This window comes from Gymnodraco acuticeps, unplaced genomic scaffold, assembly GCF_902827175.1.
Source record: "Gymnodraco acuticeps unplaced genomic scaffold, fGymAcu1.1, whole genome shotgun sequence".
NCBI classification, from domain to species: Eukaryota; Metazoa; Chordata; class Actinopteri; order Perciformes; family Bathydraconidae; genus Gymnodraco; species Gymnodraco acuticeps.
Genome location: NW_022992317.1, coordinates 328,674 through 347,006, shown reverse-complemented (window position 1 = coordinate 347,006; position 18,333 = coordinate 328,674). Strand labels below are relative to the sequence as shown.

Sequence of the window (18,333 nt, the reverse complement as noted above, 5' to 3'; positions counted from 1 at the left end):
CCTCCTCTCCTCATTTCTTCTGCTGTGTTTTAGAAATGATTGCGATGATGTGTAAACCAGCTTAGTCAGACCGGTTTACATTTCATCAATGAATTAGAGATACAGAACCTTTGGGAGTTTTTTTGGGGGGATAGTTCAGCTTCCTTGACATTTCTTCTTACAACCCTAAAATACAGTCTTAACAAATATAATATTAAACGAAATATGAATTACTAACTATTAATAGTTGGCTATCAGGTTATCATTGAAAACCAATTTCTTTAGGTGCTATTTTTAAACGAGAAAATTATTTACACTTACACTACTTTTGATATCTTTACCGATATAATCAGGGGTGCACATAACAGGTAAGCATGCCCGGCAAAAATCTGAAATGCATACCGTCACTTGTGTCACAAAGCGCATTTGCGTACCGACGTACTTGTGAAGCTTTTCCAGAAGGCGGTTAGATCACCGGACGACAGAGTCGGTCTCTGTGTGCACAGACAGGGCTGCTGTTAACGTCGGTCTGTACCCCTTCTGTGCCCTGCGCACACTGAAGACCTTCCCAAAAACAGCTGATCACAACGTTCACGCTCTGTGGCCACGAAGTACTCCACTCCAAGTACAACATATAGACATAACTTCAGCTTCGTATAGCATTAAGAACAAGATGTTATAATAACCAGTAGATTCAGTTTTCACTGTGTATCTCATCCAAAACAACCCCATAAATGTCCTGCAGTGTCCTCTGACCTCGTGGTTCAGTCGTAAACACAATCCTTTGTCCTCCATGGTCGTAGTATATCTCTCTAAATGAAACGGTGTCCTCTGTGAGTGCAGGTGGGTCTGAAGTCAGTGGTGGAGCAGTTTCCAGATAAGCTGGACTTCGTGCTGGAGGACGGGGGGTACGTGCTGAGTAACGGACACAAACAGCTGCTGTGCCTCGCCCGCTCCATCCTGAGCAAGGCCCGCATCCTGCTGCTGGACGAGCCCTCCTCCTACCTGGACCCAATGTACGTACCCCAGTGTGTGTGTGTGTGTGTGTGTGTGTGTGTGTGTGTGTGTGTGTGTGTGTGTGTGTGTGTGTGTGTCATTTAATTGAACACACACATGCTTCCTTTCCTACATGACATTTTATCCGGTGGCGTTCCAACTATTTTGATCAGTGGTGTGTGTGTGTGTGTGTGTGTGTGTGTGTGTGTCACTACTGTAATGTTGTGCATCCTTTAGTTGGATGTAGTTTCCGAACTTTAAAAAAAAGATATATATATATTTTTACATACAAGTACATTTTGGGATTCTTATACTTTGATTTACAATATTACTGTATATCACATTTCACGGGACACTATTACTGTTTTTACGTCTCTATTTTTATTGTATTTGTATAATTTATACGTTATTAGTTAGTTTTAGTATTTCATTAGTTTGCATGTGGGCAGCAGGAGGCACTTTTCTTGCAAACACAAAGCCTCTAAACACAGCTGATACCTTAAAGTGATCAAGGCTTCGTGCGTATTTCCTGAGTGTGTGTTTGTGGCAGCAGAAGTCACCCAAATCCAACATGTGAGTCGCTGCATATGGTGTCAATCTTACAGTAAATCTGAAGTGTGTGTGTGTGTGTGTGTGTGTGTGTGTGTGTGTGTGGTGGGGGCTTCATTATGGTAAATGAAGCACATAATAAGCAATGTAGTTTAACCTGAGGCTAACACGGCCTGCACTTTCATGTTGACCTCAACGCTATGAAACGCTAATGTATGTTAGCAGTAAAGACAGACAGACAGACTTTGATGGTGGTGTGTGTGTGTGTGTGTGTGTGTGTGTGTGTGTGTCTGTGCAGAACGTTACAGGTGCTGAGGAAGACGCTGAAGCACTCGTTCTCCGGCTGCACCGTCATCCTGTCCGAACACAGAGTGGAGCCGCTGCTCGAGTGTCAAACATTCCTGGTGAGTTTTTGAATAAATGTCAGATTTTCTGCACATTTTTTACTTTTTCTATCAAAATAAGTCTCATGTTGCAACCACTCATTTTAAGATAAACATGGATTTATTTCACAAAGACATAATATTAATCCTGGGACCCTCTTTTAAATTACCTTTTGGGAAAACATTTCAAACTTTGAAGGCCTTTTTTTGTCTAAGCTGTGTCTGTGTAACAGTCATCGTAATTTAATGGAAAATGTACATAACATTTCAATAATTAACACACACACACAGACACACACACACACACACCACCATGTATACATCACTTCAGGGGACATTACATTGACTTTGATGCACTTCCTGGAGACTTATCCTAACCTTAACCATAACCAACACATGCCTAACCCTAACCCTAAACCTTATCCTAACCAAGTCTTCACCCTAAAATGAATGACTCCCCTTATGGGGACCTCCATTTTGTCCCCATAAGGGAAGCCAGTCCCCACACGTGACTGTGTAAACAGATTTAGGTCCCCACAAGTATAGTAATGCTATGACACACACACACACACACACACACACACACACACACACACACACACACACACACACACACACTGTGGTTGTAGAGTGGACATATTGTAACATTCCGACAAAGGGAAAGTCATTGGTAACATTAAGTAAATATTGAATGTATCATTGTATGTCAAAATGTACAATGAAAGATAAGATAACAAAAATAGAAAACAAATATTTATATAAACATTTTAAGGAAAATTGTGCAATAAAAGATCAAATAAAAAATGAAAGATATATAACATACAAATTGTATAAGTAAAATACAATCAAAAGTCAACTTTATGTCAATCTGTCAGTTTGTGTGCACAGACAGAGAGATCAAAATACCGTTTCCCACAATCCTGACTACAAAAATACAAATATGTATAAAATATGTATATTCTTATATATACGCAACCAACAGACACATTTATACATGTGCACACATTAAGATAAAATAAACACAACAATCAATATAACACAATAACAGTCACTTCAATATCTTTGGGAAATGTACATTAGTGCAAGGTTTTCCATAGCAGCGTAAAAAGTGTCTGGTCCTGGAATAAAAGGTTAAATAAAAAAATGCAATGACTATATTTAACATAGATGGAAAGAACAGTTCTAGATAAACTCATAACAACCTCTCCCCCCTGTCCCTGCAGATGATCGAGGGCTCCTCCATGAAGCGCTACGACTCCATCCAGAAGCTTCTGAACGAGACGAGCCACCTGAAGCAGGCGATGAGCGCGGCCGACCGCCTGCGCCTCTTCCCCACGCTGCACCGCCTCAACTCCAGCAAGAGGGCGGCGCCGCAGCCCATCTGCTCCCTGAAGGAGGAGGCCGAGGACGAGGTGCAGGACACACGCCTCTGACAGGCTCACACACACACACACACACACACACACACACACGCACGCACACGCACACACACATACTCCAGGACACACGCCTCTAACACACACACACACACACTCCAGGACACCCGCCTCTAACATCCAGGCTCACACACACACACACACACACACACACACACACACACACACATACACACACACTCCAGGACACCCGCCTCTAACATCCAGGCTCACACACACACACACACACACACACACACACACACACACACACACTCACTCCAGGACACCCACCTCTAACATCCAGGCTCACACACACACACACACACACACACACACACACATACTCCAGGACACACGCCTCTAACACACACACACACACTCCAGGACACCCACCTCTAACATCCAGGCTCACACACACACACACACACACACACACACACACACACTCCAGGACACCCGCCTCTAACATCCAGGCTCACACACACACACACACACACACACACACACCCACACTCACTCACTCCAGGACACCCACCTCTAACATCCAGGCTCACACACACACACACACACACACACACACACACACACACACACACACACACACACACACACACACTGACGGACAAAACAAATAGGGCTTCGTCCAGTGTTTTATTAAAAAGAAAAACTTTTTTGGCCATAATTCCCACAAAACTACTCGTCCTCAGAGATGACAAAAGTACACACATCCTTTACTCAAGTAGAAGTACAGATACTCGTGTTTAAAAATACTCTGGTAAAAGTAGAAGTACTGACTAAACTTCTTTCCTCAAGTCAAAGTAAAGAGGGCTTTGAAATGTACTTCAGTAAAAAGTACCCATAGCTAGCAGCTGTTTTAAAGAAAGTGGTCAGAAAAAGAAGTCGTGGAGTAAAGTACTGATACCAGGAAAATGTACTGAAGTACAGTGACGAAGTATTTGTACTCCACTACTTCCCACCTCTGTCCAAAAGCAGCAGTCAAACAGCAGCTCGGAAACTAAAACTGTCCCTGAAATGGATTTGATTTAAAAGTAGAGCTCTGCAAGATATCATGGATTAATCAAACGGACACAAATATTGATTTAATGTGTTTTGCACACACACCATTAAGAGTTATGCGTCTGTAACACTTTGAATGTCCTGATGTCATACTGGGCGGCCAATAGAAGACTTTTATTTCGCCATAATGACGCAATTTCTCCAATCTAACAGCATCTGAATCAGGTGTGTACAGAGCAACACCACATGTTGTTCAATGCAATAAAACATGTCTGCACGTTTGAAGCAGTAGAGACTTAATGTATGTGAATTGGAATTGCAATGTGAGGCTGTATGACAGATGCAAACAATGTCAGCTTTTGTTGTGAATGTCTCATCAAATGTGAGTGGACGTGCTGCAGGGTGCGCTCTGACTCACAGCAACAGAGAAGGACTTCTGGAATGAATGACAGCATCTCAAAGTCTCTGGGTCTGTGAAGAACGGGCCTCAATTGTTGATTTGAAGTGCCTTTCAACGTTGGGCTGCACAGTCTGTTCAGATATCCATCAAAATGCCCGTCTGACGCCTAAAGTTGTATTTGCTTTAAAAAAGCATGAAATGTTTAAGAAAAACGTTGGATTTGTTTAAATGAAGGGACTTTTACTTTCTCTTGGATGTGTTTTGTTCAGAACAACCAGCTCCTTTCCCCCGGAGCCTTCGGTCTCTTTAGATTCGTTTTTAGTTTGGAGTGAACACACGGTAAGAGCCGCTGTAGAAGTGTGACCTTGAACATGTTGAAGTGTCCTTTGTGAGAAACTGAACCCCAAATGGCTCCGTGTGGTGAGTGAGCTCTCGAACAGTGTTAGTAACTCATTGTAATCTTAACTAGTCCCTCACCCTGTTCCAGTCCTGCCTCAAAACCCACCTCTTCAACTCTGTATCCATAAGCCCCCCCCCCCCCCCCCCCCCTCAACCAACTTCCTCCTGACTGCTTTTCTGTTTTGTTTTGTTTCTTTGTTTCTTTTTGGCTTTGTTTTGTTTGTCTTTGTTCAAGAAAAGCGCTATAGAAATAAAATGTATTATTATAACTAATAATACGCACCGAATCGTTCAGCTACAGGTTGCTATGAGGAATGATTTATTAATAATACAAGGTGTTGACCTGCCTGTTCGCTCTAAAGGCCCGGACACACCGGACGATTTCGGCCGTCGATAGATGTCTGGCCGTCGATGAGCGTCGTGTCGCCCTGCTCAGATTGGTGTGTCCCGCCCCGTCGGGTCTTTTCGGCCGTGCCGACACCTTTTTGACCGAAAACCAAAATCGGCCAAAGGCTGTCGGTCAAATAAATCACTCTGATTGGCTGTTCAGCTAGCGAATCAGTGCACGAGAAGCGAAACGGAAGTGAGGGACCCTAACGATTAAGAAGGCACACTATTGTTTTTGATTCTCACCTCAGCTGGACTCAAGAGTTTATTTTTCATCATGGAATGAAGAAACCGAAGACCAACGCACACGCTATTTGTTGTTTGTTTACATCACGCAGTCTGTTCTTCTTCTCTCGGTTATCACGCAGTCTGTCTTCCGGTTGTTGCCTCTTTTGAATGACGAATACACACTACCGCCGCCTGCTGGTAAAAGAGAGTTATTGCATGTGCAGTGCGTACGTGCTTCTTGGCCGTCGGCTGAAGTCTTCGCGGTGTGTTCCAGTGCGACTGTTGGCCAAGACGCAGAGACGCGATGCGACACAACAGTCGGTCCGTCGGGACGTGTTCTTTGGTGTCAGCTTGGTGTGTCCGGGCCTTTAAAGCTTTAACATAATGCATTCAAATCAAACTCATTTGATTACATCTTTTAACACCAGGGAAAACACAAGCTCTGATTGTTGAGCATGTGTCCTTTTATTAAGCAATGTTGTTCTACTTTAAATACTTTCAAAACAGCGCTTGTTTATGATGAAAACAAAAGCCAACAGAGGGTAAGTCTTGTCCTTTTGATTTATGTACAAACTGATGGACAGAAGTCAAATGTTTATATATGTAGGAATGAAAGATGCAACAGGACATTAAGGATGTAAGACTTCTACAGCGGCTTCTTCTGCGTTCAAGTACCTTCTCAATATTTGCTCTCAGTCTAATCCTGTGTTATAGACTCATGAAGAGGAACAGTTGTATAACGAGTAATAACTCAGAAATCTGTATGCACTTTAAAGACACCCTGAGGTACAAGGAAACAAATTATTATTTTTAATTCCTCCATAAAATCAAGTGTAGATGTTAAACTTTTATTAACAAATACATTGTCCAGCCTTTGTTACTTGATGAATTCTACAGAAGAGACGCAAAAATATACGTTTTCTATTTGAAAGTATATTTTTTCAGAGCTGTACAAATGCAAGCATTTAGCAATTATATGTTTTTCCTAAGTTTGATCTAACCTTCCCTCGGAAACTGGAATCTTTTTCTAACATCACTTTTCTGTGGTTGAGGGAAGCGTGTGTTTCATACTGTATGATAGTTTTTGTAAAATGAAGGTACGGTGGAGAGACGCCTTGATATGTGAACTGTGAGCATTTTTTTTAAAAAAGTAAATGAAGAACAAAACTGTTTCTTACTCATAGGAAAAAAGGGACACTGATGTCCAACAAAATGTATAAATGTATTTGTTCAATCAACTATATTTCCAGTAAAACTAAAGATTTTAAGAACGTCTCTGTTTGTCATTCTTGTTTACATCAGTCATGTTTTGAGTGTTTTTCCTTTCCTGTAGTTTGTTATATTGTTTGTGTGCATGTCAATGGTCTGCAAGGGCTAGAACATCAGCAGGAGAGGACTCTTTAAAGTAGAGACACTACAGACAGATATACACCTGAACATCAGCAGGAGAGGACTCTTTAAAGTAGAGACACTACATACTGATATACACCTGAACATCAGCAGGAGAGGACTCTTTAAAGTAGAGACACTACATATTGATATACACCTGAACATCAGCAGGAGAGGACTCTTTAAAGTAGAGACACTACATACTGATATACACCTGAACATCAGCAGGAGAGGACTCTTTAAAGTAGAGACACTACACACACTGATATGAACCTGAACATCAGCAGGAGAGGACTCTTTAAAGTAGAGACACTACATACTGATATACACCTGAACATCAGCAGGAGAGGACTCTTTAAAGTAGAGACACTACATACTGATATACACCTGAACATCAGGAGGTGAGGACTCTTTAAAGTAGAGACACTACATACTGATATACACCTGAACATCAGCAGGAGAGGACTCTTTAAAGTAGAGACACTACATACTGATATACACCTGAACATCAGCAGGAGAGGACTCTTTAAAGTAGAGACACTACATACTGATATACACCTGACCATCAGCAGAATAGGACTCTTTAAAGTAGAGACACTACATACTGATATACACCTGAACATCAGCAGGAGAGGACTCTTTAAAGTAGAGACACTACATACTGATATACACCTGAACATCAGCAGGAGAGGACTCTTTAAAGTAGAGACACTACATACTGATATACACCTGAACATCAGCAGGAGAGGACTCTTTAAAGTAGAGACACTACATACTGATATACACCTGAACATCAGCAGGAGAGCACTCTTTAAAGTAGAGACACTACATACTGATATACACCTGAACATCAGCAGGAGAGGACTCTTTAAAGTAGAGACACTACATACTGATATACACCTGAACATCAGCAGGAGAGGACTCTTTAAAGTAGAGACACTACATACTGATATACACCTGAACATCAGCAGGAGAGGACTCTTTAAAGTAGACACTACATACTGATATACACCTGAACATCAGCAGGAGAGGACTCTTTAAAGTAGAGACACTACATACTGATATACACCTGAACATCAGCAGGAGAGGACTCTTTAAAGTAGAGACACTACATACTGATATACACCTGAACATCAGCAGGAGAGCACTCTTTAAAGTAGAGACACTATATACTGATATACACCTGAACATCAGCAGGAGAGGACTCTTTAAAGTAGAGCCACTACATACTGATATACACCTGAACATCAGCAGGAGAGGACTCTTTAAAGTAGAGACACTACACACTGATATGAACCTGAACATCAGCAGGAGAGGACTCTTTAAAGTAGAGACACTACATACTGATATACACCTGAACATCAGCAGGAGAGGACTCTTTAAAGTAGAGACACTACATTCTGATATACACCTGAACATCAGCAGGAGAGGACTCTTTAAAGTAGAGACACTACATACTGATATACACCTAGAAATTAGCATACGATGTCAACTTTAATAAATATTTGGGTTTTAAATCTTTTGGGTCTTGTTAAGGACATCTTATTAGACCCTGACTGATTTCCTCATTACCTTCCTACTATAAATATTGTTCAATCAGGAGAGACGGTTTTTATGTAAGAATACATATTTATTGCCAGGAAAATGAATGTAATGGAGTTTTGGCGAGTAGGCCCCGTGGTGCAGGAGTATCATTCGGGAGGGGAGAAGCGATCCGATGAAACCCCCCGGGGTCTAGACACTGGTGGTGGTGAATGGATGGTTGGGGTCGGTCTGAAGGGGAGGGGCTTAGCTTGATCCTGGATTCAGAGGGACAGGAGGTGAAAAGGGGGGGAGGAGGGTTGCGTAGAGTCACCTGAAATGACAGCTGTCAGAGGGGAGAGCAGACTGAAAAGGTTTGGCAGAGCGCTATGATAGGCTTGTGAGAATAGAGCGAAGTGATTGGTTAAGCTGAGGAGTGACATGGAAATAGTAAATTAATGAGTGGGGACGATCTTCCTGGTTGAACTTGCGCTGAGCTTCATTTGTTGTGTCTTCTGTAAAGAATGTGTTTTAACCAAAATCGAAAAACATATATTAATATATAATAAAAAGGAACAGAAAAAGTCCGATGTGGATTTTTAACAGTGCCATTTTAATGTGTGTGCTTGAAAGACAATTGTCTAAACTCCAAACAGCTACAGACTAAAACCTCTCCTGTACATATGTATATTTATATATAAACAATGTCCTGTAAAAAGTAAAAACATACGGAGAAAACACATTTGAAACCAGTAAAATAAATGATGACTTAAACATGACTCGGGGAAATGACGGGCATTTAAAATATTTATTATGGCTTACAGTTGAAAGGACATCCTGTGTTTTTTACAGATCTATTACTTATTGCCACGGCCGCTCCACTCTGAAACAAGTGAAGGGTTCAGAAACTGGTTTTACAAACACTATGTACAACTTCTCACTTTTTTTCAGCTTTAAGGTTTTTAATCGTCACTGTACAAGCGTCATACCACGTACACCAATCTATAGAGCATTTACTAATTCTTATGTACAAATATATTTGGTAAAACCCTGATTAATCTCAACAGTATTTAAACCAACCTATTTAAAGATAAAACACTTCTCAAAATACTTAATAGCCATAAAAAGAAACGTAAAACCTGCTTTCTTTGATCCAAAAACATGTTCAGTTACTCCTCGATGCAGTATTTCTCTTTTAAGTACACAGAAATACTGCAGTTTCCACCAGTTAAATACTTTACAACTTATTCTACTGTCCCATCATTAGCAGGTTGTTTAGACACTGGAATGAGGTAACAGTAAAAGTAACCTTTATTTTTTTATTCCTTTACCAGACCAAAACAAATACTTCAAATACTGTGATAGAATAAAACTGTGGTCCCCAAGTACACAACTGCAGTACAGTGTAACAAGTACGGATAACAAGTACAAATACTAAGAGTCGTCGTAGTCTTACATCATCGAGGGAGGGGTTTCACAGCTGGGGGGTTAGAGGATGGGAGCTGTTCACTTGTTGTTGTTGTTTTCATGCAGGATCCAAATGTCCTCTTGTGATTGGCTGTTTTCGTTCATGTTGTTGTTGCGGTAGTAGTTGTTGTTGCTGCTGCTGCTGTTTGGGGTGGGGGGCGCCTGTTTTGTCCTGCTGCGGATCGGGGGGGTTCGGATCTGAAGCCCCGCCCCCCCCCTGCTGCTGCTGGGGACCGGGAGCTGGGATTTGGAGCGGGGGGCGGGGCCTGATCGTCGCTCGCTGCTCTGCACGGCAACCGGGCTGCAGGGGGACGGGGCGGTCTGAAGAGAGGAGGAGATATCAGGTGAGTTTGAGGCATTTTTAATCGCCTAAAACTACAACTCCCAGAGTGCACCTGTGACATTTTAACTGACTCGTACACTCTCTGTCTGAAACCAGAGCCCAGTCTGCTCTGATTGGTTAGCTGGCCGGCTCTGTTGTCGCATCTCTAAGCAATTGGTCAACCGCTTAGAGATGTCCCGCCCCTTAGCCTATCACGTACAATGTCTTGGAGCGCTAGCCAATAGAAGCGCAAGTTACATTCATTCAGGTAATTCTGGACCTTTTTTAAAGTAAGTAAAATATTTAGAAATCTAGGAAGTTAAAAGGTTAAAGCTGTAGTGGAGTGCCGGCTTCAAATAAATATAACGATAGAATTGTCTCTCTATTGTTATTGAAATACATATTTGTATTAAATATGATGTTTTTCCCCCTTCAGGTTCAGGGTCTTAAAGTCCTGAAAAAGTTATCTTCCGGGCCTATTCTTAGTTGAATTCATAAAATACATAACTAAACAACTGAATCTAATAAAAACGCACAACACAGCTGTTACTAACCCTGCAGTAATGATATATCACAGTACTGCTCATACGGGACAGGCCCATTATGTGTGAGGTAACGCTGAAAACACACACATGATGACGACAAAACAATCACACGCTCATTTCAATGAGTCAGCAGCTTGTGGAGCGATAATGATGAGAGAGGAGTTAGTTGACGGGACAGTACTCCTTTGATGTGTCCACGCATGCAGACAATGTTAATAAGACTTAAAGATGTTCCCTTACTTCTAAAATGTACTTACTTTTTTTAACCTGACCGGTCTACTCATTTTATTTTGCCTTTTTATCTACACTGCCCCTTTTTTGTAACGACAAATAAAGGTTTTCCGATTCTGATATCAATATTGTGATAATAGATAATGCATTTAAGAAGTGTCGTCTTTTCGTAGTGTCATTACTGTCAAGTCAACTTATTGTACCCCCATTACTGATGTGAATTTATCAACATTTTCATGTGTAAATCGATCCAATATTCAACCTTACAATATCGTCGATTTAGAGTCATTTGGTAAAAAATGTATTGATATTTGATACAACCCATTTCACTAAACCCTTGTTTAAGATTAATGTCTTATTAGCTGAGATTGATCAACACAGGTTAACTACAGTAACATATATTAATTTCCTTGATGTCAGTGATTGATGTATATGTTCCCCCCCCCCCTCACCGTCTGGACGGGCGTTTCCCGCTCGGCCTTCTGGGAGGAGCTGGAGAACAGGATCAGGTCGTCTTTGGTCTCAGAGATCTGTGGGAGGAGAACGAGATCACAGGTTAAAGGTCACCTATTACGCAAAATCCTCTTCTTCATGTCTCCTCTACATCAACATGTGTCCCCTCTTCTTCATGTCTCTTCTACATCAACATGTGTCCCCTCTTCTTCATGTCTCTTCTACATCAACATGTGTCCCCTCTTCTTCATGTCTCTTCTACATCAACATGTGTCCCCTCTTCTTCATGTCTCCTCTACATCAACATGTGTCCCCTCTTCTTCATGTCTCTTCTACATCAACATGTGTCCCCTCTTCTCCATGTCTCTTCTACATCAACATGTGTCCCCTCTTCTTCATGTCTCTTCTACATCAACATGTGTCTCCTCTTCTTCATGTCTCTTCTACATCAACATGTGTCCCCTCTTCTTCATGTCTCTTCTACATCAACATGTGTCCCCTCTTCTTCATGTCTCTTCTACATCAACATGTGTCCCCTCTTCTTCATGTCTCTTCTACATCAACATGTGTCCCCTCTTCTTCATGTCTCTTCTACATCAACATGTGTCCCCTCTTCTTCATGTCTCTTCTACATCAACATGTGTCTCCTCTTCTTCATGTCTCTTCTACATCAACATGTGTCCCCTCTTCTTCATGTCTCTTCTACATCAACATGTGTCCCCTCTTCTTCATGTCTCTTCTACATCAACATGTGTCATCTCTTCTTCATGTCTCTTCTACATCAACATGTGTCCCCTCTTCTTCATGTCTCTTCTACATCAACATGTGTCCCCTCTTCTTCATGTCTCTTCTACATCAACATGTGTCCCCTCTTCTTCATGTCTCTTCTTCATCAACATGTGTCCCCTCTTCTTCATGTCTCTCCTACATCAACATGTGTCCCCTCTTCTTCATCAACATGTGTCCCCTCTTCTTCATGTCTCTCCTACATCAACATGTGTCCCCTCTTCTTCATGTCTCTCCTACATCAACATGTGTCCCCTCTTCTTCATGTCTCTCCTACATCAACATGTGTCCCCTCTTCTTCATGTCTCTCCTACATCAACATGTGTCCCCTCTTCTTCATGTCTCTCCTACATCAACATGTGTCCCCTCTTCTTCATCATAAAATATCTCAAAAACAGCATTTATTGGATTCTAAACTCTGTAAATATATAATTTCTCAGATGTTACTTCAGGTTTTAAAGACTCACACCTCTGAAGCCGCTAGCTCCACTGAACAAGTTCATTTTTTATAATTTTGTAATATTTTAAATCAGTGAGAGCCTGCATTTCAAACAGCACAGGAGCTAGTATGTGAATGTCATCACGGTGGTGCAGTCACTCTATCTTTAGGAGGATGACAGCGGTGAATTAAAGAAGCCAAAACATGTGACCTCAAGTGTTTGGAAACGTCCTTAAAGCTGAGAGGTTCTGAAGATGTTTGTTTGTATTGTGCTGGATGACAGAGACACACAGTGGTAGTGCATTGTAGGGCTGCTCAATTAATCGCGATAACGATTATGGCTTGCAACGATTACGAAAACAACGTAATCGAACTAAAATGATTATTTTTTTATTATTATTATTTAATAATATTTTTTTTTTCTTTTTTTTTTCAGTTGAATTATTCTTAAAGTTCAGGGTTCAACTGTTAAAAACATACTGTTCAAAAACATTTTCTCCAATAAATTGATGTTTTCAAAGTGAATGAATAATCGTGATATCAATTATTGACCCAAATAATCGAGATTATGATTTTTGCCACAATCGAGCAGCCCTAGTCTTCAGTACAGGTGGCAATATCATCACCTGCCTGCGCTCATCTCTGAAACCAGACCATGTCAACAGGCTGGTGTTTCTAGCAAAACAATTTAAGAGATGACACGAGCAGCCCTACCAGCATTTGCCATGGTGGCCTAAACATTTTTATTTGTTCTTAAATTGTAGTTCAACATTTATTTCCTGTTACTTCTGGACCATGACGGTGGGCCAGCCTTTAATGTTTAACTGAGTGGAATATGTTTTACCAAAATGTTGGCTATATGTTAAGGAGTTTTCAGGTTGCACTGCAACATATTTGTTGATCTTGTTTATTGGTATTTATTATTTTGATATTATTTATTTAAATGTAGACATGAATGTATAATTTATTTTATTTTGTATTGGTTTTTCAGTTGATTACCCTGAACGTATAATTCAACAGTTAAAACGTACAAATTATTATTTGTATTTGTTTTAAAGTACAATAAATGGATGTTTTCAAAGTCAATGAATAATCGCATTTACAATTATTGACCCAAATAATCGAGATTAGGTTTTTTGCCATAATCGAGCAGCCCTAGCCCTATCTAAACTGCTTTAATACGCTGTTTTACTTCTGTTCATCTGCCACTAGGGGGCAGCAGAAACAAGTCATAAACACAACACCGTTTCTGCCATGTTATCAAGCAGTTTCTTATGTACACATCAATACTATCATTGATTTGATTATTAATAACCCTCCTTTAGTTCTCTAACTCCTCAAAGAAACATGTGGGTCTTCAGCAGCTTAATGTTGTTTACAACCATGTTTAACTAAGCTTAACCTAACCTGGTTATACTACTGTTCATGTCAAATGATCACTATCTTAAAACAGTTGCATGGGATTCAAACTATTATCTTGTGGTATGAGAGTACTTTAAGTCTCATTGCACTTTTATCATAATATGTATGTACCTTTATTATGTTTATTGCTATTTGCTACTGTAAAATAATGACACAAGATGGCTACGTCAATTTGAACAGTATGCACATGGATATATATATGTGTGTGTGTGTGTGTGTGTGTGTGTGTGTGTGCATGTGTGTGGCTGTGTGTGTGGCCTAGCATTACTATACTTGTGGGGACCTAAATCTGTTTACATAGTCACGTGTGGGGACTCGCCTCCCTTATGGGGACAAATTGGAGGTCCCCATGAGGGGAATCATTAATTTTAGGGTGAAGACTTGGTTAGGGTTAGGGTTAGGTTAAGGATTAGGTTTAGGGTTAGGGTTAGGCATGTGTTGGTTATGGTTAAGGTTAGGATAAGTCTCCAGGAAATGCATGTAAGTCAATGTAATGTCCCCTGAAGTGATGTATACATGGTATGTGTGTGTGTGGCTGTGTGTGTGTGTGTGTGTGTGTGTGTGTGTGTGTGTGTGTGAGTCTGCGTGTGTGAGTCTGTGTGTGTGAGTCTGCGTGTGTGTGTGTGTGTGTGTGTGTGTGTGTGGTGTGTGTGTGGTGTGTGTGTGTGTGTGTGTGCGCATGCGTGAGTGTGTGTGTGTGTGTGTGTGTGTGCGCGTGCGTGAGTCTGCGTGTGTGTGTGTGTACCTTGCTGATGTCTGGCTCTGACTTGCTGGAGCACATGGTCTGCAGCTCTCGGATTAAATCTGTCTCGTCGTCAGAGAACACAGACAGACCTGTGGGCTCCCTGCAAACACCAGGAAACATTCATTTAGTGTCAGGTTTAAGGTTCTTAAACACTCACATGTCATATTGAACATGATAAGGATCATCAGCGGAGAGCAGACGGACCTCTGGACTTTGCCGTTGGGGATGAAGCTGACATCAGTGCTGGAGAGCGAACCTGCAACACAAACACAAACAAACAAACGATTTATTGATGTTTATTTGCATGTATTCATAAAGAAAGACAGTCTATTGAAAGATGTTGTTAATAAGAAAACATTTCCATTGTGAAGTGCTCGACATATGACTCGTCTTATTTTCGGATGTACTATAGTATAACCTTTTCATATTTTTGACAAATATACAATTTCCTTTTCAAGATATTTTCAACATAGTTCACAACATTTCTCAAAGTTATTGAAGTGACTGTTATTTTTTTATATATTGATTGTAGTGCTTTTATTTATGTCTTAAATGTGTGAACAAATGTGTCTGTTGATTGTGTGTATATATATATATATATATATATATATATATATATATATAGGTATATACATATCTTTATATATCTTTGTTAGTGTATTCTGGATTGTGGGAAACGGTATTTGGATCTCTCTGTCTGTACACACAAACTGAAAGACAATAAAGTTGACTTTGACTTTGATACCTGACGTGTAATTCAGCACCATTAAGTCAAACGTTACATATTGTGCTGTTGACATTAAGCCAGTCCATGTTTCCAGCTTTAAACATGTGAGAAATCTCTCTGGTAAAACAACAAATCATCTTCAGGAGTGTCTGAGCCTCACCCTCTCTGAAGGAGCCTCCGGAGCTCCAGTTTGGGGTCCCTCCCTTCTTCCGGGGGCTGGTGTTGGAGCGCCTCAGCTTCCCACTGTCCCGCCCCTTCCTCCCTCCTCCACCTCCTCCTCCTCTTCCTTCTCCTTCTCCTTTATAGGAGCTGATGGCCGACAGAGGGAAGGTCCCGCCCCTAAACTCCAGCAGGTACCTGTCAATCTCTGCAGCAGATTTAGGGGATACACAATATAGAGATGTATGTTTTTATTTCATTCTTTCTTTGTATTTTTCATTAGGTGCTTCCCAGCAGCCGGCATAAGGAGTGTCCAGGGTGTATGCAGGAATCCTGAAGTCAGATGTAAAACCTTTAAAGACCTTTTTTAAGACCCTCTCCATACATTTTAAGACCTCATCGCCACTTGGAGTTTTAACCGGTTACCTTGGTAACTGACTATATACAGTATTGATTGTCCTTCCTCCTTATCTTCCAACCATTTGGACGCAAACTTGCATTTCCCCATAACGATGTTGTTTAACAACCGGCGTAAACGGACCTTCGTGCTATCAAGCAGTGAGCGTGCGATGTCCTGTTCAGATGACGTCAAACCCAACGGGATGCCATCAATAAACTACACAGAATCACACTACACACCTACGCAATGATTACATTCAGGCAGACTGTAGAATACAACCTCTTTGGACCATTTATATACTTATTGAAACAAGCTACAAAATGTAATATCTTGGAAAAAGCCGTTTCATACTTTTTAATAGCTTTCATTTTCGCTAAATTGATTTATCAACTTTGAACCCTTTTTAAGACCCCGCGGCATACTTGCCAACCCTCCCGATTTTCGCGGGAGACTCCCGATTTCATTGCCCTCTCCCGGTTTCCTCCCGGGGTCATATTTCTCCCGATTTCTGACAAAATCAGATTTACACACAACTGTTTCCACTCAGACTTTATTACAGCTACACCATTGTTTGGTTTCCATGGTAGCGCGTCTCTTTAGTAGCGCGCAACTGAAAGTCAGAGGGTGAGGAAGATAGTCACAGAAAACAGAACAAGAATCGACAACTCGACCCTCTGCCCACTCCTTTCCTGGTCCCCCGCGGTGGTTTTGAAATGCTCCCGATTTCTGAGGCCTCAAGTGGCAGGTATGCCCCGCGGAGTGTCCTTTGCTTTCGGTACTTAAAGCACACTTTGACGCTATTACTTTTGGATTTTTACTGAAGTTAGATGTGGAATAGGGACATTTACAAGTAAAAAAGTACAAGTACTGTAGTAAGTAGTGGTTTTAATACTCTGTCGGCAGCTAAATTACTTGCATTTTGAAGTTGGGACTTTAAAAGACTAAAAAAGGAATGTCATAGTAAGTAACTATACAAGACTCATAAGAGTCAGAAAGAAAATCATAAAATATGTACAGCCTGCTATAGATGAGAGTAACACATGCGTCACTTCCGGGCAAAAATAACGGCTCCGCCCACTTTTGGGGGAAAACAACGCTGTCATTTGAACGGCGGTCAATACAAATTCTGAAGTTTTTGCCAATACGGTTAGAAATGTAAGAAAACCGTGGATTTTCTGATCTTCAAAGAGCCCGATCACGATGGCCAGACAGGCAAACAATTACATTAAATCATTGGAAATGGACGATCGGGCTCGATATATGGTTACATTAAAATCAGTAGGCGATCCATCTCCATAGATGAGTAAAATCTACGTCACTTTACGGCCCCGCCCACTTTTGGGCGAAACTAACGCTGTCATTTGAACGGCGATCGAGCCTGAAGCCACAGAGCTCTTCTTTTACTGTCCTTTCTTCTTAGAGGAAGTACAGAAACACTGAACTCTGGATCTGTTTTAATGGTGCAATAAACGACACAGCAGCTTGTTGGCATGATAAAACTATTAAGTTCCGCCTCGCTCATGAGAGTAACAGCTGGAGAAATTACAGCCTCCCCTACTGATTTTAATTCAACCATATATCGAGCCCGATCGTTGATTTCAAATGATTTCATGTAATTGTTTGCCTGTCTGGCCATCGTGATCGGGCTCTTTGAAGATCAGACAATCCACGGTAACTTCAGAATTTGTATTGACCGCCATTCAAATGACAGCGTTGTTTTCCCCCAAAAGTGGGCGGAGCCGTACTTTTTGCCAGGAAGTGACGTATGTGTTACTCTGATCTATAAAAAAATCTAAAAACCTGTATGTCAAAAGTAAAAAAAATTAAAGTTTGTACGGAAATATATAAAAAAAAAGCACTGAATGCCCGAAAAAATGTAGTCTCTCATCAATTATTATTATCATTATGTGCACTAAAAAAGCTCAGTTTGTACCAGAGTATTTGTACACAGTAGTATACATACTTTTCTCC

General features: G+C 41.0%; 2 protein-coding genes across 2 annotated transcripts in view; one reads left to right on the top strand and one right to left on the bottom strand.

Moving 5' to 3' along the window:
* The first annotated feature begins 44 nt into the window (after positions 1–44).
* LOC117541241 (cystic fibrosis transmembrane conductance regulator-like) lies at positions 45–3,460 on the top strand. The gene is made up of 5 exons (XM_034208416.1): positions 45–51; positions 725–741; positions 823–995; positions 1,823–1,928; positions 3,131–3,460. Exons 1-5 carry the CDS (start codon positions 45–47, stop codon positions 3,338–3,340), a joined length of 513 nt encoding a protein of 170 aa, XP_034064307.1. The 3' UTR covers positions 3,341–3,460.
* Positions 3,461–9,446: 5,986 nt separating this feature from the next.
* Positions 9,447–18,333, bottom strand: part of cttnbp2 (cortactin binding protein 2) — a gene marked incomplete in the record, with an annotated part of 117,887 nt that continues 109,000 nt past the window's right edge. Inside the window, 5 exon segments of the mRNA XM_034208415.1 lie at positions 9,447–10,454; positions 11,684–11,761; positions 15,077–15,176; positions 15,281–15,332; positions 15,964–16,168. Of these exon segments, the coding sequence (XP_034064306.1) occupies positions 10,173–10,454; positions 11,684–11,761; positions 15,077–15,176; positions 15,281–15,332; positions 15,964–16,168 (717 nt within the window).